At 36.4% G+C, this 25822-nt stretch overlaps 1 protein-coding gene across 3 annotated transcripts; it reads left to right on the top strand.

Annotated features, from left to right (window-relative positions):
* The first annotated feature begins 39 nt into the window (after positions 1-39).
* On the top strand, positions 40-25381 carry ZNF326 (zinc finger protein 326). Of its 3 annotated transcripts, XM_081947403.1 has the most exons (11): positions 40-190; positions 3896-4019; positions 5939-6344; positions 9100-9295; positions 12124-12225; positions 16983-17097; positions 17862-18009; positions 18704-18803; positions 19974-20104; positions 23004-23099; positions 24588-25381. In XM_081947403.1, exons 1-11 carry the CDS (start codon positions 175-177, stop codon positions 24873-24875), a joined length of 1722 nt encoding a protein of 573 aa, XP_081803529.1. In that variant the 5' UTR covers positions 40-174; the 3' UTR covers positions 24876-25381. The 3 variants fall into 3 exon arrangements, with proteins under 3 accessions (XP_081803529.1, XP_081803531.1, XP_081803530.1); XM_081947405.1 differs by lacking the exon at positions 12124-12225 and having other exon boundaries at positions 9100-9229; XM_081947404.1 differs by lacking the exon at positions 12124-12225.
* The last annotated feature ends 441 nt before the right edge of the window (positions 25382-25822 follow it).

Here is a 25822-nt window from a genome sequence, read left to right as displayed (position 1 = left end):
AGAGTTTTTTTTTTTTGACGTAGCCATTAAGCGTGCTCAGAAGCGGCGCGTGGCGCGCCGTGCTCCTCTACGTCGCTTGAACGGAAGCTACGTCACAGGGAACTTGCGAATCCCGCGCGTACAGCGACGCCGCTTCTAAACCGCGCTTAGAAACCCCCGAGGGCCGTCGCCGCCATGGATTACGGGGAAGGTGAGGTTTTGGGGATTTGTCGTCGCGGCCGTGGAGCGCCTTGGCCTCCAAATGGCGGCGGGAGCAAACCGGAGCGCGCCGGTGGGAAACGAGCGTGCCGGCCTAGTTGGGGGGGGGGCAGTGAGGGGAGGGTTTTTTTTCCCTCAGCCGTAGGCGCGCCATGTTAATTCACGAAATGCTCTGCGTGGGTTTCGACACAAAAGGCCCAGGGAAGCCTGAGGAGGCCGCGCTCCTCACAGTCCCCGTCCCCCCACAACCCCCTAGGCCTAGTGTACCCGACTGTCTTTAATCCCAATCCCGGCGCGAATAATAGTCCCGCCTGAAGTCATTAGTCATATTCGGAGGGGGTGAAAAAAACCGACAACGGGCGTGGCTTTCTGGAATGGCGTAGTAACTGATGGCAACGAAGACCCTCGTATAAAGCTATTCCGAACCTATTCACCGGCCCAGGGACTGTTAGGGATGACTTTTTTTTTTTAAGCTCGGGCCACATCTGGATGGCTGGAATTTGAACCGAGGCTAGAAAGAGGGTTTCCTACGGTAGATCTCCGGGCCCCGCTACGTCGCCTGGCGTCCACGTGATCCTTGCCGTTTTAGGAAAGCTGGTCCTTCCCCACGTGGGAGCGAGGGAGGCCCTCCTGGAAGGGCCCCGGAGCCGAACCGAAGGGAAGGTTTGCTTTTTCTCGCCTGCGGATGGGAGGTGGTTCGGCCGCAGCGTTTGTCAGGAGGAGGGTATTCGATTTTGTTCCTGGTTTCTTCCCTGCTGTTTCCAGGCGTTTTTTTTTAAATTTGATTTACAAAACTTATATTTTTTTAAATATAAAAAAATTAAATTTATATTTATATATGGGTTTGGGTAACTCCAGGCCGCTTACAACGATAAAAACCCAATATAATTCATATTGATATTGATTGTTTCCTGATTAAGTGTTGTACCTTATGATTCTTGACGAATGTTTTTTTTTTCTCTTTATGTACATTGAGAGCATATGCACCAAAGACGTGTCCAATCACACTTGTCCAATAAAGAATTCTATTCTATTCTATTCTAACGAAAAATGGTAGAGGTAGTTCTCAACTTAATGACCACGATTGAGCCCAGAATGTATGTTGTTAAGGGAGTTTTGCCCCACTTTAGGACTCTTCTCACCGCATTTGTTCAGGGAATCGCTGCAGTTCTTAAATTAGTAGCACGATTTTTAAGTGAATCTGGTTTCCCCACTGACTGCTTGTCAGAAGTTCACAAAAAAAGGGATCACATGACTCTGGGACACTGGTCATAAATGTTACAAATGGTCATAACTCACTTTTTTCAGTGGCTGTTGTAACTTCGAGCGGTCACTAAGTGAACTTGTAAGTCGATAACTTGTAACACCCCCTCCCCCACAGCAACAATGATTCAATCAAAGAAACCACTGGAGGGGACTGCATCACATTCTGGGGTCAAAACCAGGTCTTTAGGGCCTTGCAAAAGCATATATCAAAGTGAGGGTCAATCTTATTTCTGTGTGGATGATGTTCCACAAAAAGGAAGCAGAGCCTTCCTGGTATTTGTTAGATGAACCTCCTTAGAGGGAACCCATAACACCCCTTGCCTTCCTACTCTGCGCTTGGTAACAAACTTGCCGTTACTGCTGGTTGTCAAATTCTGCTATCATAAGAATATATATATAAATATATATTTAAATAAATAAATATAAATATAAATATAAATATTTTGCTGGAAACCTGCTTTTTCAGATTTAATTTGCTAAATCAGCTGCACTTTATATAGGATGGTCAAATGAATATATAATCCTTCTGAATAAAAATTAAAATAACTCCTGAGATTAAACATTTCACTGATACTGTAGTAACTGAGTGTTTCGTGGAAGCGGTAGAATACTTTTATAGAAGTTGATAGTTTTGGCTGGTAAATGTATAGATACATATATAAAAGTTTATATGGCCAGAATTTATTTGCTCTGTGTAATAAAAATAGTTACCAAAAATATATATATAAGGAGCTCAACAAGAAACTTGCAATCATAGCTCTGCCTCCTCTAACCTTTATTCACTATGCATTAATTAATTAATGATGTGATAAAAGCAGAATAGTCATCAATTTCAGTATAAGAAGTTGAAAAGTATTATTTTTCCTCCCATTCTAGGAAGTGGGCATTAAACTAATTGCATCTCACCAGATCAGTCGTGGGTTGCAGGCGGTATGCCCCGGTGCGGGCATACCGGAGCCTACCTGGAGCACCGGGTACCGTTCCGGTACGGTGCTCCGGAGGACCCACCCGCCCGAGCTCCTTACCTGTCCTTTAAAGCTTTCTGCGCTTATGCGCAGGGCGCATAGATCACCTGCGTGATGCTCCGCCGAGCAGCTGGAGTGTCGCGGAGGCTTGCGGAGGTGTCGCTGGCATGTATGACACATGCGCGCGCCGTGCGTGTTCATGTGGAGGTCGCCGGGCCTCTTTGCAACCGTACCAGTTGCAACGCGATCCGGAACCCACCACTGCACCAGATCTGGATAGGAGACAGATAGTTACGATAACTGATTTGCTAGAATTTTCCAGGGTCTACTCATTTGGGAAAGTATAAAAGGTTTAGTCTGACAATATTCTGTCTGTGTTCTATGTCTTTCTTGAGCTGGGCCTGACAATATGCCATTTGGGGACAATTGCTGGTAGCAAATTTGAAGTTGCAAGACGTTTTGTGTGGATAAAAAATATACTACATAAAAGTTTCATAAAATGTCCCTATAAACATTAATAAAATGTTCTTTTCCCATATATTTCTTGGGTATACCTCATGTATGGTCTCACTTTATTTAACTTTGTCTCTCTTATTATCAAACTTGTATGTAGCCAATAAAAGCATTTGCAACATTTTGTCCTTTGTGCAAATTCCTTGCTATTCCATGTGTTCTTTAAATCACTAATAAAGGGTTTCTAGAATTTTAATTTTAAAATTTATCAGAAATGTTTAATATGATTAGCTGACTTGCATTTAATAGACCCAGGTAAAAATGTAAACTGCACATAATTTTAAACCCTGTATTCGTAACAGCTAAAATTATGAGAAATGAAATATTTTATTGAGGGAAATGTAGTGCAGCAGGCATATAATATAACATTTACTGTTGAACCACAAATATATAACATTTACTGTTGAACGTCTTGGAAGAAGCAGAATTTTAATATTTTGGGCAAAAACTTTCTTGATCATCCTATGGCCCTTCTCTCAGATTTTAATTTTTTTTGAAACAAATATGGAATCTTCGTGCTTCATTTGCTTAGTCCCATCTCTTCTAGCTGCTTTTCTGCAAATTAGCGTTCTTAGTTGAACCGGAAAGCAGATGACATATCGTTTTCTTTGTGTGATTGAATTTGTATGGTCTTGCTGTAGAGAGGTAAGCATCTTGATGGTATCTTTATTATAAGTTCTTGGGACTGGAATTCAGGTAGGCCTTAACCTACAACCATTCTCATAAGCAAAATCAATGGAGAAAGCTGAATTCATTTAATGACCATATGAGTTGTTTAAGAAACATGTGGGTCACTTAACAATAGCAATAAAATGGGGTGCAACTCACTTAACAACTGCATTGCTTAGCAACAGAAGCTCTGGTCTCAATTGTGGTTGTAAATTGAGGAGTGCCTAATTTACTAATCTGCAACAGTTCAGTAATCTTAAATCTCTCTCTCTCTCTCTTTTAAGAAATGGACCGTGATTATGGACATGGTGCCTATAGTGCCCCAAGAGCTATGGACTCTTATATGAATCAGTCATATGGAATGGAAAGCCATGGAGGCAGCGGTGGAGGAGGAGGTGGCGCTGCCAGGTAAAATACTGAATCATTTGCTTTGTATGTCAAAGATAATATAAATATATTCTGAAGCATACCTCTATCCAATTTAAGTGTTCCTTGAGCATATTGCAGGGTATGGTGCATTTATTATCCAGAAATGTAATGTGTAGCCTATTTTAAAATAATTTTTATATGAAATATAATGCTGCAATACATGTTTTATCTCAGATCTCTTTTAAAATCTATTTCAACAAATGATATTTAAAAACCTAGCAATTAAATATTAGCACAGAATCTAGAGCTGAAATGCTCTTAATTGTATCAGAACTATTGTGTTTGTTTCCCCGTTCTGTTTGAAAGGAACACTTAAATTTAATTTGAATAGTAATATATTTTGCAAGAATATTCATTGGTAGACAGCTTTTCATGTCCAGATTATTTTATTGGCAGGTACTAATTACACTAAAACACACTTTTGTGCAGTGTTTTAAAATTGTTCCTAGCACTATAGTAATATTTCTGGCAAAGTTTGATTTTTCACTGTGCCTGCAGTTGATGTCTACTAATGTCAGATCATAATTTAATTCTAAATTTGGCTTTCTTGTAAGAACTCTGCATTTGAAACAAAATAACTGTATGATATATTAAACCTGGTTGCAGTCTCATTTGCATATCCCAATTCTTTGATGGCAGCAAGAAGAACATGGTTGACAATTTCGATTCTTCCAGTTTTTTGTGGCATTGATTGTTAAAGAATTGGGAAATTAGCTGTATAAATACACAGTGCTTTTCAACAATTAATATAACTAACACTGATGTAAACTATTTTGAGAATCGAGAAAATGTACCTACCATTTAGTAATCTGAATATGGTTGGAATTTACTGAATGCATTATACAAAAAGTTTATTGTTGTAATGGACTGCTTTGTAGTTGGCATTTTAAATATGAAAGTTTTATATTTAAAGTATGAAGTGGAGACAAGATAAAATTAGCTTTCTCATATTGTGATTTTTAATTCCCGGTATTTGAAGTTTCATTTCAAGTTCTTTAATTAAGAATTAAAATATAGTTAATACTTTGGAATGAAAATGAATTCCTATTTCCGTGCAGTTCATGACATTGATGTTACCCTGCACACTTTTTTCTGTTCTTCAATTAGTATGTTTTTTAAATGCTGCATACAGCTTTTTGGTAATATAGTATTTGCATGTAATGTACAGCCTTTCTCTGTGCCAAAAGGGTCATTAATATTTAAGATTTATTTTGACTTTTCAGTTCTATAAAGGGTGTTTGTCTTATTCCCTACAAACAGAGACAGGTGAATCTACAACCTTCCAAATGTTTTCAAATTCTAACATTCCTTAGCATTTCATTCTGGGACTCATGTCCAACAACATTTGGAGGGCTGTAGATTCCCCACTCCTTTCTGATACATTGTAAATGTAATAGAAGATGAGGCATAGTTAAGGAAAAGTATTTAGATTTCTTCTGTAAGATATAACTGAACTATGAACCATTGAAATAGCAAGTTAAAATAGTTGCATTATTGATACTGTCACAGCTTCTTAGTTGAGAGCAAAGTCTTTCAAATGCTATTGAATTGTTTTTGGCATGACTTTAAACAAAAGACTTTTATGAACCTTTAAAATATGCAGGTGCCTGCATTCGTTAGACTAGGTCTGGGCACAATAATGAGGTGAAATAATTTTAAGCAACTAAATTTAGTGAAATTTAGGCATTCTGAATTTTAATACTATTTTTAACTGAAAAGTGACTCAGATAGCTTTCTGTCTGATCACAGCATGGAAATGCCCAGCCCTAATCAAAGCAAACCCTACCAAAGTAAAATATACATTGATTTTAGTTGATAAATGTCAACTGATAACTTGTCTTTTGAAATGTTTAACTTTAGTAAGCTTACTTTTTTTTTCCTCACTGCAACTTTTCCAGGTTTGGACCTTATGAGTCTTATGACTCCGGGTCTTCTCTGGGTGGGCGAGATCTGTACAGATCTGGCTATGGTTATAATGAACCCGAACAAAGCCGCTTCGGAGGTAGTTATGGTGGTCGATTTGACAGCAACTACCGGAATAGCCTTGACTCTTTCGGAGGTAGAAGCCAGGGCGGGTCTAGCTGGGAAGCACCTTACTCACGCTCAAAATTGAGGCCTGGGTTTATGGAGGACAGAGGAAGAGAGACTTACTCTTCCTACAGCAGTTTTTCTTCACCCCATATGAAGCCTGCACCTGTAGGCTCTCGGGGGAGAGGAACGCCTGCTTATCCTGACAGTGGATTTGGAAGCAGAAACTATGATGCTTTTGGAGGACCATCAACAGGCAGAGGCCGTGGCCGAGGAGTAAGTACAGAATCTTTTCAGATTCTTTTCACTAGTCACTCTTTTAAACCCTTTCAAGACCATAGCATTAAAACAAAAGCACTGTATATCACACTGCAGTTTTTGCCAAACTGTTAGGGTTGATAACCTTCCAATCCGGTTTGGTGTTTACCCAGAACTTAGTACCCTGTCTCTCTCTTCATTTACACAAATAAAAGTACTATAAGATTAGTTGCTAAGGTTTTATCATATCACTTTTTTAATGAAAAGTGAATATTAAGGCATTGGGTTTGGTCTAAAAGGGGTTAAAAGGAATTGCATTTTTCCTTGTTAACACTAGCATCTTGGCTAGTGGGAGAAGTCTTGAAACTTTGTAAAGGTTAATTAGAACCTTTTTTCGTTTTAAGTAGGTTAAAGGTGCAATGTATGTATATTATTTATTTTGAAGGATAAATGCCACAGAACAGATTTTGTTGAGGCAAGAAGCAATTAACTACCCAATTTTAGCTTATTTTAAGGTCACTTAGACTTACATGGAAGGGAAGATTTAATACATTCAAGCATTAAAAAAGATAATTTCAAACCATTGTTAAAGGGATATCATCAGAATTGTTCATGCTGAAAGAAAGGTAACACTGTACTCAATTATGTTAATTGTGTTATAATTCAGTACTAGATGCGCTCACATGCTGGATCTAATGTTTTAGTGCACATTCAAAGGAACAATTCAAAGATTATTAACAAATATCAAATATTACCCTACCAAATCAAAACATCACTAACAGCATCTTAAACTTCAGAAGATTCAAGTTATAAGATGATGTCCCATTAACTTGCTTTATAATTTCATATCTGAATTTATATAGAGTTTCATTTCAGTTGATCATTAATAATCTCTTAAAACTTTTTAAATAAAGAATTTCAAGAAGTTGGCCTTAAGAAAACAATTACAAGTTTAAAGTAGATTGCAGGATTAAATGTAAACTGGAATATTTTTAAAGTTTTCTGCATGCCTATTATTAAATTTTAATGATACATCTGAAGAGCACAATTGGCATTTAATCCATAGACATAGGAACCCTAGTAATCTTTCTATAATTTGTTGCTAAAGGAACAAGCTGATTTGTTTAGTCTGTAAACAGTTTCCCTTTTCTTGAGTTTAGTGTTACTCTTAAGAACTAACTGCTTTAAGAAATAAACTGCTTATTTATGTGAAATGCATTGCACCTTTAATAGATTCTGAAAATATTTGCTCGTGCAAATCTACATTACCTAGAAAGTGTCCTTTGATGTATGTAATATGCAGGGTGAGAATATTGCTAGACTGTTATTTACTAGAGCTCAGTTTGTTACAAAGTGACATATAGAACATATGCATGGATTTGTTTAGTATAATGATCTCTAACACATTGTGGCCTACTAGGAATAAATGCTACTCAAAGTAAAGAAATATTGTATAGACGTACTGCCTTTATTGTGTCTAACTTTTACTATTAAATATTTATGGCAGTTTATTTATTTCTGCTTATATAATTTCACTCATCCAGTCAGATGAGCCTATATTACTGTCAGTAAACAGTAGAATCTTGTCTGTGTTTATTCAGAAGTAAGTGCTACTAACTTCCAAGTAAGTATTACAGATAATTTAGGAGCCTAAATTGTAACTATTGTATTCATTCCTTTTCTTCAGTTTGTTTTATAATTCAGTGCCTTAAAATCAATGAATTCAATCATATAGGTCCTGTTATAAGATAGATGTCCGAATTAGGATTAGAGGTTTTTTTAACTGCTTTATTGATATTCTAAACTTTATTTTTTTCTTTTGAAACAATTTGATCTAAGAGGAGCTAATATTTTATTTTGCTCATTATTCCTTCTGATATAATTAATAGTTTTTTAAAAAATCATTGAGATTACATTTACTATGCAATTATCTCACACTGGGGATGGATAAACACACACAAGCTGCTGATTGGACTGAATTGTTCATAAACATTGAAGATTTCTAATCAGTTTTAATATGTCATGCATTGTATTAGGTTTACTTGTTATGTGAGAGAGAAAAGAAAAGACATTTTATGAAGGTAGCTTTTTATCTACCTAAATTAACTGCTTTAATGCAGGGCTATTTCACATATTTATAATATATAAATAATCTTAAAATCCCTGACTCGCATAAAAATTCTATGTGTATTTACTTGGAAATTACTGTTTAGTGAAAATAGGAATATATGAGATATACTACCTTAAAATCTATTTTATATAAGTAAAAAGTTTCATAAATGAAACTGGAATCCCAGTACAGTTGTAAAGAGAAAAAAATTATTTGGATATTAACAAATTTTAAACATAGGCAGTATTATATACAGAAAACCCTACATACATATTCAATGAGCAGATTTTAAACCAAAATATTTTAAAACTTTTTAATCATAGTAAAATATATACATATATACATATAGTTTTATAAAAATAATTTTTCTTCTGTTTGTTTGAGGCATTATTTGGAGAATACTGAGAATGAATCTGGGTAAAATTCTAACAAGGCAAGGCTCATAGTCTGGACCAATGATTTTGAATAAGCAGAAATCCATTTGATATAAACATTTTAAATAAAATATTTTAAAAACTAATCAGTTTGCAATCCTGGTGTGTGTTAACTGACTAGTATTGCATTTTTTCTTGAGTTAAAATATTTTAAAATGTTTTTATATAAGCTAGTTTGTTTATGGTCAGCCATATCATTTTCTAATACTTGGTCTTCACCTATTTACAGTATATGGGAGACTTTGGAGGCATGCATAGACCTGGAATTGTGGTAGACTATCATAACAAACCCAGTTCTGCAGCAGTAGCTGCACGAGGAATAAAGAGAAAAATGATACAGCAGCCGTATAATAAACCAGGTGGGACATTTATCAAGAAACCCAAACTGACAAAACCTAATGTGAAGATGAACCAAAACAAACCTAGTAAGTAATTGAACGAAAGATGTGAATTAAAGCTCTATTTAATATTTTCTGAGAGGATACATTTATAATGCATTGCTGTTCCTCATTTTCCAGCCTCAAAGTGCCCCTTCTATTACCAGTTGTTCATAAGGATTAACCTTGGTGGCACAAATTAAATTTGTTGAAAGATAGTTAAAAGATATTTCACCAACTTTGTGCCTATATACTATGCTCTTGATTAAGGAAATTTAATCTGTTTATATGTATAATAATTTTCTGACTTTTTATTGTGAAGACTACTTGCTACGTGTGATGCTGTAGGGCTGTTATCAACAAAATAATAGTCCTCCCAAATTTAACATTTTCTCTGCACAATTACATTATTTTTGGAATTCATCCAGAATTTTATGCTTTTAAGGAGGGACCCAAGTGACATGCCAGTGAATGATTTTTTTGCATGGGTTTTTATACTTTAAATAATTATTGATTGGATGTGCCAAAAAGTTTTGATTTGTGTTATGAAATTTGAGAAAAAAAAATTGTCATAGTGCTTTTCTACTAATAAAGTATTGATAATATAGCAGTAGCGGTTAGCCTTATATACTGTTGATAGTGCTTTACAGCCCTTTCTAAGCAGTTTACAGAGTTAATACATTGGCCCCAACAATATGGATTCTCATTTACTGACCAGAGAAGGATTGAGCCGGTCAGGAATGAACTGCTGGCAGTTGGCAGAGTGAACAGATTAAATAAAAGAGGATAGAACAAATTGTAACCCAGATATAGACCATATATAGATACCGTGTTTCCCCGAAAATAGACTTGGCCTTATTTTTGGGGATGTCTTATTATTTTTGAGGTGGAGGTAGAAGCGGTTGTGGTCACCTCATGGCTGCTGCTGTGTTGCAATATTTTTGGAAAGGGCTTATTTTTGGGGGAGGACTTATTTTAGCGCATGTGCTTAAAAGCCCTATTGGACTTATTATCCAGGGAGGTCTTATTTTTGGGAAAACAGGGTAGTCCTCGAATTATGACCACAGTTGAGCCCAAAATTTCTGTTGTCAAGCAAGACATTTGTTAAGTAAATTTTGCTTCATATTATGACCTTTCTTGCCACAGTTGTTAAGTGAATCATTGTAATTGTTTAATTAGTAACATGATTGTTAAGTGAATCTGGCTTCCCCATTGACTTTGCATCTGAGAAAACTGCAAAAGGGGATCACATAACTCCAGGACTTCAACTGCCATAAATATGAACAAGCTGTCAAGCATCTGAATGTAAATCATGTGACATGGGGATGCTGCAATGGTCATAAGTGTGAACTATTGTCATAAGTCACTTTTCACAGTGCCATTGTAACTTTGAACAGTCACTAAATGAACTGTTGTAAGTCAAGGACTACCTCTTAATTTTAAAGTCTGAATTTCTAATATTTAAATGTATTTTGAACAAAACTGAAACCGTAAAAGCTTTGAAGAGGTGTTTTGCAAAAAAATTGAATTAGTCTAGACTCGGTTTCACTGAAAAATAACATAGGTCTTTTCAGTTTCACCTGGTGAAATACCTTTATATAAAAGCTGCACGTTATATAATTGTGCTATTTCTTGCAGTACGGGTATGGGTTCAAGTTGATTGTTTAGGTAACAGTGATCAATTAATGTGTCAGATAAATAATCTCTTGCTTGTGGTATACTGAGGATCCTTACTTTTTAGTTACTGAGAATTTTTTCAGGTATTGATTTGAGAGTAGTCCAACTACCAGATGAATTTTGCCAAAAAATGACTGTTGCTTTTAGAAAAACTTTTTCTAAATGCTTCAGTTGCTAAAATATATTTTGAAGCCCACAAGTACGGTAAATTGTTAAGTGAATCTGAAATTGAAATTTGATCCTAAATTTCTTTTTCCCTGTTGTGCTTTGTTGTTGTATGTAATCTGTATGATTTGAAGTGTGCTGGAAATTTATTACATAAAGTTTCTTGTTTTCAAAAATTGTGGGCATATCTCATACTGGGTAATAAGCTTTCCATTAAACTGTCTTGCACTGATAAAAATCTGCACTGTTCTTAATAATGAAGCTAAGTGGATTTATTTCTCCCTCTTTAAATCATTTTCAGATTTAAAGTTTGTTTAGTCTACCAGTATGTCTGTAGATCTATTAGGTAGTGGTACTTTAGCAATTGTTTACATGTTCCAATCTCAGCTCTCCAAATAGAGGTCTCAAGTTCATATATGGACTTGAACATCTCTTCTCCAGGTCTGTGTTAGACTAGGATTTAAAGTTGTCTGCTGAGCTTGAAACCCCAAGATGTAGCAATGTGCCTCTGCAGAGGTCAAGCAAATAACTTACAAAGAAATTAAACACGATTTCATTTGCATACTCTTTGAGCTTCAGAGGTAAGATGCAACATTGCAAGTGTATCCCTATTGAGTATTTTGGAGAGTATTGGGGAGGTTTCTGGGTGGCAGGGGTTAGAACAGTGGTGGAGAATCATCTCCTTTTTATTATCAAGCTCCATGATCGCAGAAGGGGGAAAAAGTGTTGGACTGTATTCTAAAGTTAAGCAGAGTTGGTGGTGGATCATGGCTTGTTCCTTTCTTCTCCTTATTCTTTTCCCCCCAACACACAGACTTTTCTTGGTCGCTTGTTAGGATTAAAATTATGTCCCACTTACATAAATAGTAATAGTTTTTATTTTGATAAGTATTTTAAGTTTTGCTGTTTTTTTTATCATTCTCTGTGATTCACTACGGATTTCATACACAAGAGACCAACTGCTAAGCATCAAGCAATGTTTCTTTAATGGGCAGCTTTCTATCACTACACCCCCCCTGTCTTTACAAATGCAGAAGAGATTCTAATACAGGAAGAAGCAGCTTCCTCTGAACAATCGATAAATGAAAACAAGAAGAAACACCGGAGGCAAAGAAGGGGTAGAGCGGGAATTTTAGGTAATGGTACTTTCATTATTTAATTATCAATTGCAAACCATTTTATTCTCCACGAGAGATCTCCTCATTTCTCCTAATTGCTGTGTATGTTTCTCCACAAGCTTGTGTAAACAATGCATTACAAACTAGCTGACCAGATTATGTGGGCTGAAGTTAAATATCCAGATTCACTACTCACTGTGTTAGGAGATTTCAACAGTGCTAACTTAAGAAAAAGCTACCAAAATATTTTCAGCATGTCAGTTGTCCCACTAGAGGCGAGAATACTTTAGACCATTGCTACACAACATTAAAAGATGCTTATCAGTCTTTACCACGAGCAGCTGTGGGACACACTGATCATTGCACGATTCACCTTGTACCTGCTTATAGATAAAGACTTAAAATCATGAAACCAACAATTAAATCAGTGAGGTCTTGGACTGAAGAGGCCAAGCTAAAGCTACAGCCTTGCTTTGACTGCACTGACTGGAATGTTTTCGAAGATATCTCTGCGGACTTGGATGAACTCATGGAAACTGTAACATGATATTTCAGTTTTTGTGAAGACCTACGTCTGTCGACCAGAAACCTGCGAATATTACAGTAACAGCAAACCTTGATTCACAGCTAAACTTAAGCAGCTACGTCATACCGAACAGGAAGGCTACAGAAACGGCAATAGAATGCTATACAATCAGAAATTGAGGTGCAAGGTCTATTTCACAGACAAAAGCCGGGAAAGGCACCAGACCCAGACAAGATAACTCCTTCTTGCTTAAAAGCTTGTGCTGACCAACTGGCCTCCATTTCACCCACATCTTTAATAAATCACTAGAGATGTGCTATGTTCCTTCTTGCTTCAAACCCTCTACTATCATCCCAGTGCCGAAGAAACCATCAAGGAACTGAATGACTTCATACCAGTTGCTCTAACATCTGTAGTTATGAAAATCTTTGAAAGGCTATTGCTGGCCCACCTGAAAACCATCCCGGATCCACTGTTAGACCCCTTGCAATTTGCCTACCGAGCAAATAGATCGACACATGATGCTGTTAATATGGCTCTGTATTACATCCTGAATGTCCCAAGAACCTATGCAAGGGTCCTCTTTGTAGACTTCAGCTCAGCATTCAATACCATCATTCCAGATATTCTTCTAACTAAACTAAATCAGCTAGTTGTACCTGACCACACTTGTAAATGGATCTATCACAAGCTTCCTAACAAACAGAAAGCAGCAGGTGAAGCTAGGCAAAATCACATCAGATACCTGTACAATTAGCACATCCCCCTGTCCCCCAAGGGCTGTGCTCTCTCCATTTCTCTCTTTATACCAATGACTGCATCTCAAAAGATCCCTGTGTTAAAGTACTGAAGTTTGCAGATGATAGAACAGTGATCTCATTCGAGACGATGATTCTGCATACAGATGGGAGGTTGAACAAGCCTTGTGGTGTGACCGGAACAATCTTGAACTAAACACACTCAAAACCATAGAAATGGTGGTTGATTTTAGGAGAAACCCTCCTATACTACCACCTTTTACAATACTAAACAACACAGGTTTACAGATCATACATCTTAATAGAGAAATCTTCATGTTTCTAGGTTGTCATATATCAAGATTTAAAATGGACACCTAACATCAAAAACATCATTGAAAAACCACAACAAAGAATGTTCTTTCTGCGCCAACTCAGAAAGGTCAAACTGCCCAAGGAGCTGCTGATTGAGTTCTACAGAGGAATTATTGACACTGTCATCTGCACCTCTATAACTGTCTATTTTGGCTCTGCTACCAAACAAAACAGACACAGACTTCAATGGAAGTAAGACCACACCTAGAATTCTGCATCCAATTTTGGTCACCACACTATAAAAATATGTTGAAACTCTAGAAAAAAAGTGCAGTGAAAAGCAACCAGAATGATTAGGGGACTGGAGACTAAAAAATAGGAAGAACGGTTACAGGAACTGGGCATGGCTAGTCTAGTGAAGAGAAGGACCAGGGGAGACATAGCAGTGTTCCAATATTTGAGGCACTGTCATAGAGAGGAAGGGGTCAAGCTATTTTGCAAGGCACCTGAAGGCCAGATAGAAACTTTACTTCCTCCCCTGAGTTTTAAAGAGGCTAGAATTTTTTTGCTGAGGAAATGGCTATGTGGTTATTTCTTCCTTTTCTTTTCCCTTCCTTTGATTAATTACAAATGCACAGGAACATCGGAGGTGTGTGTGAGCTACTGGAATCGGCAGACAGGCAGGTAGCCTTGAATATTCAGCCAGTTCGCAGAACTCCACAAAGAGTTAACAGATGGTTCTTCCATACTGGTGCGAACTAGCTGAATCTCACCAGTGACTATAACCTTTTCACAATTTATATTATTTTATTTAGCTTCCTAGTATGATTTGATTGCTTATTTAGTATCCTATAACTAAGTACTGTATCTTACGATTCCTGATAAATGTATATATTTTTTTCTGTACACAGCATATCCCCAAAGACAAATTCCTTGTGTGTCTAATCACACTTGGCCAATAAAGAATTCTATTCTATTTAGTGTTACAGAGAAAATTGTAAGGCTTGGAGGCTGGATTCAAAATTTCTAGGGGCACCAAGGCTTTTAGGTTAGCAGTTCCCTGTGCTTCGGCTAGGTTATATATGCTAATAATAACAATAGCGCTTAGACTTAGACACCGCTTTAGAGTGGGACTGTTCTGTAAAATAGAGTGCTTTTGTTGCTACAGGTTGCAGTGTATGACCAGGCAGGCATATGTATCTCTCTTAACTTTTAAAAGGAATCGAAGACTCATTAACTAAAGCCTGATGTAAGATACAGATTCTTAATGCTAAAGAATTGTAGGCCCTTCAATTTGTTAGTATATTCAAATGAAACAAAAGTTTTTCCACAACAAATTCAGTACAGAGAGCACTCGACTTATAGAGAAGTTCGTTTGGTGACTGTTCAAAGTTACAATGGCACTGAAAAAAAGTGACATGATTGTTTTTTACACTTAGGACCTTTGCAGCATTCCCATGGTCACATGTTCAAAATTCAGACACTTGGTTACTGACTCCTATTTATGAAGGTTGCAGTGCCCTGGAGTCATGGGATCATGTTTTGTGAACTTTTGACAAACAAAGTCAATGAGGAAGCCAGATTCATTAAACAACCATGTTACTAACTGAACAACTGCAGTGATTCACTTAACTGCTGTAAGGAGAAAGGTCGTAGAATAGGGCAAAACTCATTTAACATCTGCCTTGCTTAGCAACATAAATTTTGGGCTCAATTGTGGTTGTAAGTCGAGGATTACCTGTATTAGTCATCCTAAACTTTCTTAATTTCAACTATAATTTGTGACAGTTGATAGAGCTATGTGTCTCAACCAATGGGAATCAGAAAGCTTTCCCAATTTCTCTGCTATTAGATTCATATATTCTTTCTGCTCATGCCTAGATAATGGAAGTTGTACAGTCATTTCCAAAAATATTTATGTAATGCTTTAGTTATTAGTTCTACATTAGATGGTTTTGTCAATTGGGAAATTGATAGCTCATTTAATACCTGTTTTTAATAAGGTAGACTTTTATTTCAAAGTGACAAGTAAGAGGGAACAGCTGTTTGGCTGCTTGAAAATCATGTCCAGATTGACAAATAAACCTCCATTGGACATATGGATTGAAAGCTTGCCTCCCTTATAAGGAGGCAGCACCTTAAATAGAGAAAAATACTGAAGTTATTTTTTCTGGCATTCAGTCAGATGTTTAGAAAAATAAGGAATGTTATGCATTTTAATATGTATGTTGATTTTCCCTAGCCATGTAGGGAAAATTAGGAGGTCTATTTCTGATTTATTTATTTAACAAATTTTTGTAGAGCTGTCCATCTCACCGAATGTAAGACTGTGCAGCATACAACTAGCAGCATACAGCTAACACAACCATAAAAATATTTCAAAAATAAAAGTAAGCGTGCAGGATAAAAACATCCCATTAGACATAATGCAACCATGGGATCTCCATATGTGCTGAAAAACATACATGCAGGTCGTTCTGAAAGGCTAACAAGGATGGGACTAACCTCACCTTAATGGGGGATGATGTTCCACAGTGTGGGAACCATAATAGAAAAGGCATGTTGTTTGGGTCCTGCCAAATGGGCCTCTTTAGCAGACAGGACCTTGAGCACACCCTTCCTGCTGGACCTGGTGGGACAGGTAGATGTGGTTAGAGGCAGATCCTAAAATAGCCTGGTCCCAGGCCACGTAGGGCTATGTCACAGCAGAAGTTCCCCTTTTTCTTTTTCTTTTCTTTTCTTTTCTTTTTTGGGTTATCTTACATGCATTTTCTTGTCTGTTTCTGCAAGCGGTCTTCACAATAAAACCGGCAAATATTTAGTTTTAACAAATTTTATCTAACAATAAACATGAAATTATGGTAATTATAGCCCCACCAATTGAGGTGATCTCTCATTGTTATTCTCAGCATTTACTTAATGACTTTATTATTTTGTCACATTAAGGCTGGACTTCAATTCTAGATATTATTCCTGCGAATATGGCCCTTAAACATAACATGTATCACAAAGTGTTAAAAATTGCATTTTTTCCTTTTAATTCAACAGCATCGTAATAGATGCCATCATCCCATATGGCATAAATTATCCCTCCTTAAGAGATTCTAAATAATGCTGAAAGGTAGTAGGGTAAGTTCAAATTTTCCCTTGGTTAAAGTCTAGAACCTAAGAATTTATTTAACTCTTAATTGTTTTAGGCGTCAAGCCAGAAGTAAAAAATGAAGAGGAAGAAAAACGTCGAATTGAGGCAAGAAGAGAGAAGCAAAGGCGTAGGCGGGAGAAAAATAGTGAAAAGTATGGTGATGGTTACAGGTTTGTGGAGGAAATGTGAATTTGTCCCACCCCTAATTTAAGGGCATGTATCATAACAATAGTACTTGCTCTAAACTGCCTTGGCTCTGTTTGTTTCATGGTGTTGTCTATTCAAATCTCAGTACTTATTCTATCATGTCTGCATATATCTGTTTTGCTGGGGGTAGGGAAGGGTGATTTATGGGCATAATAAGCCATTATATGCAGGAAATATTTTGAAATCCCCAAGAAATCTTCGACAAGAATAGAATGCCCATAAGCCATCTTGAGGGGTCATCTTAATTGTTTAGATTAAATAGTGAAGAGTGGTTTTGTTAATGGTACTTTTTTTTTGATGCTACTAGATCTGATCTGTAAAAATCCAGATAGCAAAGAGAAGAAAATTCTAGCCTTCTGGTGCCATCTGGTGGTTGTCTGGTTTCTTACAGTTCAGACTAAGTAACCCTCTTTTAAAAAAAAATGCATTACAGATTTTTATTTTGCTTTATAAGCTAGTATGGTAGGTAAAGGTTTGAGCCAGGAAATTTTAGATTCAAATTTTACTTTGTCCATAAACTTGTTGCGATCTTCAAAAGACTAACTCACAATCTCATTACGATGGCTACATTTGTCATATAGTTGAAAGATGTTTAAGTACAGGGATGCATTTTCATTAGTGTTTAAATGCTTGATAAGATAATTTCATTAATCAGAATATCTAGTTCTCTTGATTCCATTAAACTTTCTTCATGTTGCACTGACAATGTGTCTGTATCTTCTACTAGAATGGCATTCACCTGCTCATTCTGTAAATTTCGAACCTTTGAAGAGAAAGACATTGAAGCTCATCTTGAAAGTGCTGTACACCAGGAGACTTTAGAGCACATTCGGAAACAGACCAAATTTGACAAAGTTGTGATGGAGTTTCTGCATGTGAGTAGCTATTTTAATTCTGCAAATTCAGCTAACCAGTTCAATTAACAGTTTAATCTTCCGGGTTAAAAAACATCATCAAAAACAATAAAGACTGGTGTAAAGCCGAGCATAGCTATTATCTGTTTAAGAAATATTTCTACAGTGTGCTTTTAAACGCTGAGGTTCATTGTGCGCAAGTTGAAAATGTTTGATCTTCTAATGTTGTCATCCTAAAACATATATTTCCTGAAATCGAGCTCAGATGATAAATTCGCTTTCTGCCCCTCCCGCACCCTTTATCTCACTGCTAAATCCAATGCTTGGTTGTTTATTTAGTCACATATTTTTTACCTTTATATTCTTCATAGTGCCGTTTGATCATAGTCTATCATGTGATAGGATTGCCAGGTCTATTCATAGCCACAAAGCTAAAGCCTTTTGTTACTGCAATTTGTAGAAGTGCCTTATTCTGGCTGTGGAATTTTTGAGGTTTTTCTTGCATTCTGTTGTGGAAACAATTTAATATTTTTCAAAGTGGGCGATGAAGAGAACAGGACTCCAGTATTGCAGAAAATTATATTCTTCTATCCCTAATTTCATAGTTATTTGAATCATAACTGTTGAATCTAGAATTCCACAATGTAAGAGGTGAATGGGGAATAAATGAAAATAATTTACCATTCCTCCAAAATTATATTAATTTGTGTTTTAGGAGTGCATGGTGAATAAATTTAAGAAGACGGCTATGCGTAAACAGCAGACTACAAGCCAAATGGAAGCTGCTCAGATAACTGAAAAAGATGTAATGGAAGGCAAGTAGCCTATGAAAATAGGTGTTCTGTTTCAACACTGCTGTTCTAGCCTATATAGCTTCAATATGCTGGAAGGTCAAATTGTAAAATCTTGGTCACTTATTAGGAAGCAAAAATAAAAAATCCTGGTTTTTTTTCTTCCAACTTAGTTTTAGATCCTTGGATTTCAGAGGATTTGAAAAATTTCATGTAAGATTCATTGGTTCTTATCTGAATTAGCATGAAGGAAAAATTAGAAATCTGAACCTGTTTTTGAAACTTAAAAGTAGCAGGTTTTAGAATTCAGAGTGTGAGGAAGAAGTGCTGAAAAATTTAGCACAGCTGTATAGAATATATTTGGGGATCACTCATACATTTAATAGTTGTATGGTGCATACTAGTGAATTGTTTTGAATATTTGTCTCTTGATTCTATTATCAGCAAGTGGATTGACCGCTCTCGTTCTCACTGCAGATAGTTAACAACCACTCATTCAATAGCCGTTTAAAGGGAGCTGAACAAGTGGGATCTATGATAGATTTTCAAAGTTCCAACTCTGTCCCAGTACCATGACAAACTGAACACAAACTGTTCCCACTCTTGCTTGCCCCCCCCCCCCCCCAAAAGAGCCTGGCTGTGGAGTATGAGATCATGGAGATCTGATACACTGTAGTGTATGCATGCCCGTATTTCATAGTGCCCATCAGGCAGCATCCACTTCTGGCCATGCTTGTACCACAGAAACCACTTACCCACCTGCTGGCCTTCTGACGAACCACCCAGGACTTGCAATTTTCTGTAGGCTTCTCCGTTGCCTTTGCTTGTTGGAAGCAAGCAGGAAGAAATGAGGAGGTGCTAGCTTAATGTCCTGAAATCCTCACTTGTTGATGGTAACCAAGACTGCCAGGATTGCTGTTGCTAAATGTGTAGTCATGTTACACACTTCACAGTTGCATTGTTTAGCAGTGGAAATTTTGGTCCCAATTACTGTTGTGAGGAGTTAACCTACTGTATATGTAATTTCTTCCTCTGATCCTCCTTTTTTATATTATGCAGTAATTGAATACTTGGAAATGTTCCCCATTTGGATGTTCCCTTTTTAATTTTGCAAAATTCATATTGCTTCTTTTTTATATATTGAATCTGTTTTCTTTTTGACCAAATCTCAGACATCTGTTATGTCTTTACTAGGTGTTACGGCTGATGATCATATGATGAAAGTTGAGACTGTTCTTTGCTCTGCATGCAGCGTCTATGTTCCTGCACTACACAGTTCTGTTCAGCAGCATCTAAAGTCTCCAGAACATGCAAAAGGAAAACAGGTAAAATGTATCTACTTAGTACAATTTCAGTAGAGTTGCAGGTCTCTAGAGATACATAGTCTGACCATTTGTCAGTTCTTTATGAAGAACCTTGATAACTATATAAAATATTAGCATAATTCATCCCACTGCAAAGTAATCAGAAAATATAAACGATATAAGTTACTATATTACTTTCCCTTGATTACATCTTTCTTTGAAAGGGCCAATCTTATTTGATGTTGATCTATTCTTCAAATATATGAGAACTGGTAAAAATAACATTTGTGTAAAGATGCTTCGTTTTTCTTTTCTTTCAAGGATGAAAGAAAAGATTGTTGCTGAGTTTTCATAATAAATATTACTGATACAGTAAATAGAGCCTTCTCCCTCCATATAAATAAGAAAAAAATAAGTAATTTTGCTCCACTCTTTTTCATTTTTCACTTTTATTGATTTACTTTGAGTAACATTTGTATTCATTTTTTAATGTGCTTTAAAAAGTATAATACGGGGAGGATGCAGTAGCCTCCATTTGTTACCTTATGAATGCTAACCACACATCATCTTGTAAATAGAGGGGTCAGTCAAAGGGAAGGAAGGTGGTTCTAGGCCCACTTTAGGCATGAAAGCCAAATGGGAGATCTTGGGCTAGTCCCTCTCTCTCAGCCCAACTGACCTCACATGGTTGTTGTTGTGAGGAAAATAGAAGGAAGGAATATTGGGTACCATATTTTTCACACTATAAGATGCTCCAGACTATAAGATGCACATTAGCTTTAGAGGAGGAAAACAAGAAAAGAAAATCTGCCTCTGTCTCCCAGCGTCCATCCAGTATTTATCTGGCTAGCATCCTTGCAGCAAATGGCAAACAGCCTGCCTCCTCTGTCTGCTATCTCTGCCAGGGAACGCTGCACTCTTCTCTGCTGAGCAGCTGATTGGCGGTTGGATCGGCCTCCCAGAATACTGCTGATCAGCTGTTCTAGGCGGCAGAAATTGCCTATCGCCGCCACCGCCCGTTCACAGCCACCAATCGCACGGCGGCAATACGTGATCCCCACCACCTAGAATAGCTGATTGGCAGAGAAGGCTCCAGTGTGCCCCAGAGGAGGCAGCCTCCATTGCCTAGAACAGCTGATTGGCGTTATTCTGATGAGAGAAAATTAGTTGGGTTCAGGATGGGGATATCCCTCCTTGACCTCTCATTAGTCTTGATACATTGAACATGGTATCCTTCTGAACTGGCAGAGAGGGCTGGGTGTAGGGGCCACTGTTTTGTGGTAGTTCTCTTTCCTTCAGAGTTATTGGTAGGGGTGGGGGAAAGTAATCTAATCAGAATTATTTCCTTTTTAACTTCTACACAAAGTGCTAGATTTACTAATTTGTCGGCACAGAATGCAGTACCAGTTTGTTGATAGTTGCATTTCTGAGCCTGGGTCACTCAAGTAAAATTGTCACGGTTTGGTCCTGCTATCTTTAAGCTCTGAGAATCTAGATGTGGGTTTTGGCCTTCATGGGGCCTGGAACTGGAAATATTTCATCTTTGACTCAGGTCAGGGTTGTACTACCCTGCTTGCATTAGTGTACAATTTGAGGGGCTTCCTGGACTGAAATGTGACTTCACATTTTTTCACAAAATTTCATTCTGTGTCCCAGTTGCACCTGTTCGTGGGGAGGGGAGCTTGCTTATGGTCATTCACATTTAGTTATCTCCTAATTGGATTATTGCAATTTATGTCCTATATATGGAACTGCCCTTGAAAACCTGGAAGCTTCAGTTAGTCCATTCCATTGTGTACATATCACAAGGTCTCTATAGATTCCAGATGTATTTCAAGGTGTTGGTTATCTCCTGTAAAAACCTATGAGCATTCGACTGGTTTATTAGTGAGACCACCTTCTACCTGTCCCATACATTCCCAACAGGAAGGCTGCATTCAAGTCTCTTCTTAGAAACAGTGTCATCTTGTGTGACCCAAGGGCTACCTTTCTAGCAGCTGTTCCTGCCCTTTGGAATGATATGCCCTCCCCCCAATATGTGATCAGCCTCAGTCATTAGAAAGGCAGGTGAAAGCGGGTATTTGGGTCAGGGTAAATAAAATTCCCAGTTACTGAGTTATATATTTTAGTGCCAATCACCATTCGTTTTGTAATGATTTTGCACACATTGTTTGTGTAGGTTGGCTGGGAATTAGAACTTCTGAATGAGGAGAAACTGCCCACTTTTTTTTTTTGAGCACAGGTGCACACAATTATTTAGTTCTTATTAAGTTTGTCATAGCTGCATATGGACAAAATGGGATGGAAAGAGATGTGGTTAAAATAGAAAGTTTGTATAATGAGTAGAATGCAGTTTTCAAAGAAGTACCCACTTCTTTCCTTCCTCAAACTGGTTGCAAGGTCTCGGGGCGTATCAGAACATAACTTTAAAGTAAAGCCAGGTTTAGTTCAGATTCTAAAAATATGTGAAAATCAGTTAATGAAACTCTATGCATACGTATTTAAGTTTTTTTCTCCATTTTATCAGCCTAAACACTGTAGCTGCTTAACATCTAAGGCGTTTATGGCTGTTTGCAGCCCTGGCTTTTCAAAATGATCAGTTCTGTAACATGCCTTTCCCACTTTTCAACACTATGGAGATTCCATAGAATTAGTAATGAGTTGTGGTCCCTGCTTGATCAGTTTCAGTATAGATAGTAATGACAGATATTTAGATTTACAAGAATTAATAAGAATTCAACTTTTTTTGAGATTATTTTTTTCTTCAATGACAACTTTATATATATATATATATATATATATATATATATATATATATATATATATATATATATATATATATATATATATATATATATATATATGGCTAACTCAACTTTTGTTGTGATATTTTTTGAATGTTGCTTTGGAATATTTACAGACTTACAAAGAACAAATTAAAAGAGAAAGTGTTCTAACTGCTACCAGTATTTTGAATAACCCCATAGTGAAGGCACGGTATGAACGTTATGTCAAGGTAAGTTTGCAATATGGATTAATTTTACCATCAGCAGCAACAGCAATGATTAAAATTGATATGAAATTAATTTCTTTGTATTTAACAAATTCAAAACTACATTTGATGTTGCTGAAAATGTAGCTCACATATTAAGAGAAGGAAAGGCTGGAAAATTAAATTAATGTTAATAGATTAATCCACTGAATATATTTATATACATTAAGTTAGTATATCTTTTACATTAAAATATTTCTGAAGCAAGCATAATAAGTATGTCGCATAATTGTCCCAAGGGTGATTTTTTCAAGAGGCAACTGAACTTTCTAGTTTTTCTTTGAAGACGTTTTGCTTCTCATCCAAGAAGCTTCTTCAGCATAATTCTACAAGTTTTAAAATTGCATGTGTCAGTTGCTGCTCCAAATGTATTTTTTAAAATTTGTTTTAGAATAATTTTAATGTATGATAAAAGAAAAATAAGCCAAAGACAAGCAGGAAAACAAACAGAAAAACCCAGAAAGTTACAAGTGATGTAATTAAATCTTAAGACAAAAATGCTGATCATTCTTTTCATTGTACTAGTTGAGAGCTAGCTCATAAAAAGTGAATATATTAGAATGATCCAAAATTCATTTTGCTGTCTTTATGGCATTGAAAAGTAATTGTTTTTGCTGCTTTTGCTCCTTTCGAAATATGCCAGGTAGTTTAACAACTTGATGACAGTAAGTTTATTGGCTAGTTTTGATTTTAATTATTGCATGCTGCCCAGAGTCACTGTTGCAAGAGTGGTAGTCATATAAATTATTTAAATAAATGCACATTAAAAAATAGTGACTTCTAACAGAAAACTGATATTTTCTAACTGGATTATTCTAGAATTTAAATTTATCATGTAAATAAAGGGTAACATATGTTCACCATTCAATATGCTTCATGATGTTTGATCTAGGAAGTACAATGGAATTGTCAAATTTATCCTTCTGAATTTTTGATTGCTGCTGTTAAGCTATACTGTTACAATGTCTGGATTTTATGTCTCATCTAGTTGAACTGTCTAGAAGAACTAGACAAGGAAACATAGTTGTACTTTCTGCCCTACTCAGTGTATTGTTTCTGTAAGTAATACACTTAATTTCAGTAAGAATGGCACTAGAACTTTTGAGTTCTGCACTGAGTTATATTGCAACTTCTAGGTATTCCAGCTTAAAAAATAAGCCATTGGAAAGAAGTGGTTGGAGATATACTGTACAGTATATCAGTTAAAAATGTGTGGTTTGTTTGAATGAATTACAAAGAACACTGCAAATAGACTTATATGATCGATACATGAATTATGCTTATTATATGTTGTAATTGTATAAATTGTATAAGGAAATATTGAAGCTACTCCTGCTTGTTTTCACCATGAATTGAGAATCCAATTTTAGATTTATTTATTTTTATTCCTGTCAGTACATATTTCAGTGAATAGAGTTTGTTTTTGATTAACTTTTAATTACTGCTTTTTAGGGTGAAAATCCATTTGAAGTCACTGATCAAAGTGCAGAACAGCAGGCAGAAGAAGAAGAAGAAGACAAGGCAAATGAACCTGCAGAAGAGGAGGAAGAAGAAGAGGCAGAAGGGGAAGAAGAGGAAGAAGAAGCTGAAGGTGAAGCGGAAGCCGAAGGCGAAGCGGAAGCGGAAGCCGAAGCTGAAGCCGAAGCCGAAGAAGAAGAAGAAGAGGAGGAGGAAGAAGAAGAAGAAGAAGAAGCAGAAGAACAGACTGACTTCACCCTCGACCAAACGGAAGATAATTAAATAGAAAACATTTTGCACAAGCAGAGGGAAGTCCTACTTTTATTTTTTGGGTTCATATGGCTAATTGTAAAACTTATTAGCAATTACAACAAGACTATTGTTATTGTCAACCCTCTGCATGTACTTCATTTGAAGAAGTCGCTTTGTTTTCACTTTTGCTTAAAACTGAAAGTAAAACCATTTTTAATAGAACCTTTCTAGTGATCTCGCTGTTAGAACTTTACTATATTGGGTATCTTGTGAACATTGATTTTTTTTTTGTTTCTTGATGTTAAGATTTGGATATAAATAAAGAAAGTAGTAAGTTTAAATCATTTCACCACAAAGCGTTTTAACTAAATGCAGGGTAAATAGTTCTAGAAGCCTATTAAATATAGAATTATGTTGTGAGTGTGCCTGTCTTCCTGGACTGTATCACTCATTGTAAAGTACATGTTATGACTTGTATTTTTGTGTGTATGTGTGATTCAATCTACTTGTTTGTAACAATAAAACATTTTAGAAAACATGATGTCCAGTTTTAATTGTAGACCCAGCAAAATTTAGCCTATTAAACAATAGGGCCTTTTTCATTTACAATATATAAATATTTGCTCTGAAAAACAGTACATTAGTTTTCTAGTGTAATCTAAAATGTTAATTTTCATTTGTAGCTAATTAATAGTGTTTTTACACATATCTTCACAACTTTGATCAGTATTCATATAATCTATTTATACTGAGCATCTCACAGTAAATCTGTCGGTCAGTTGTCCTTGATTGAGTTTCTTTTAGATTTTCTTAGCAACTGTTACATTCCAAAAGTGCTGTTATTCTCTGTTGCCTGTAAAAAAAAAACAGAAGTGCTGAGGACAAAAAATAGTGCTTTTTTAGTTGGCTGAATGTAAGGGTGAATGCACACTTGATCCTTTTTAATATAAGTAAAGGCTACTTGACTCCCACTATTT

The sequence above is a fragment of the Natrix helvetica genome (genome assembly GCF_964273705.1).
Source record: "Natrix helvetica genome assembly, chromosome: 3".
Taxonomy (NCBI): Eukaryota; Metazoa; Chordata; class Lepidosauria; order Squamata; family Natricidae; genus Natrix; species Natrix helvetica.
This window is presented reverse-complemented; position numbering and strand designations above follow the sequence as displayed.

What these genes read in the sequence shown, in the direction of transcription:
- ZNF326 (XM_081947403.1), top strand. An exon ending in AAGTATGGTGATGGTTACAG is followed by an intron (nt 17,098 to 17,861) that starts GTTTGTGGAGGA and finishes ATCTTCTACTAG; the next exon opens with AATGGCATTCACCTGCTCAT. An exon ending in GGTATGAACGTTATGTCAAG is followed by an intron (nt 23,100 to 24,587) that starts GTAAGTTTGCAA and finishes ACTGCTTTTTAG; the next exon opens with GGTGAAAATCCATTTGAAGT.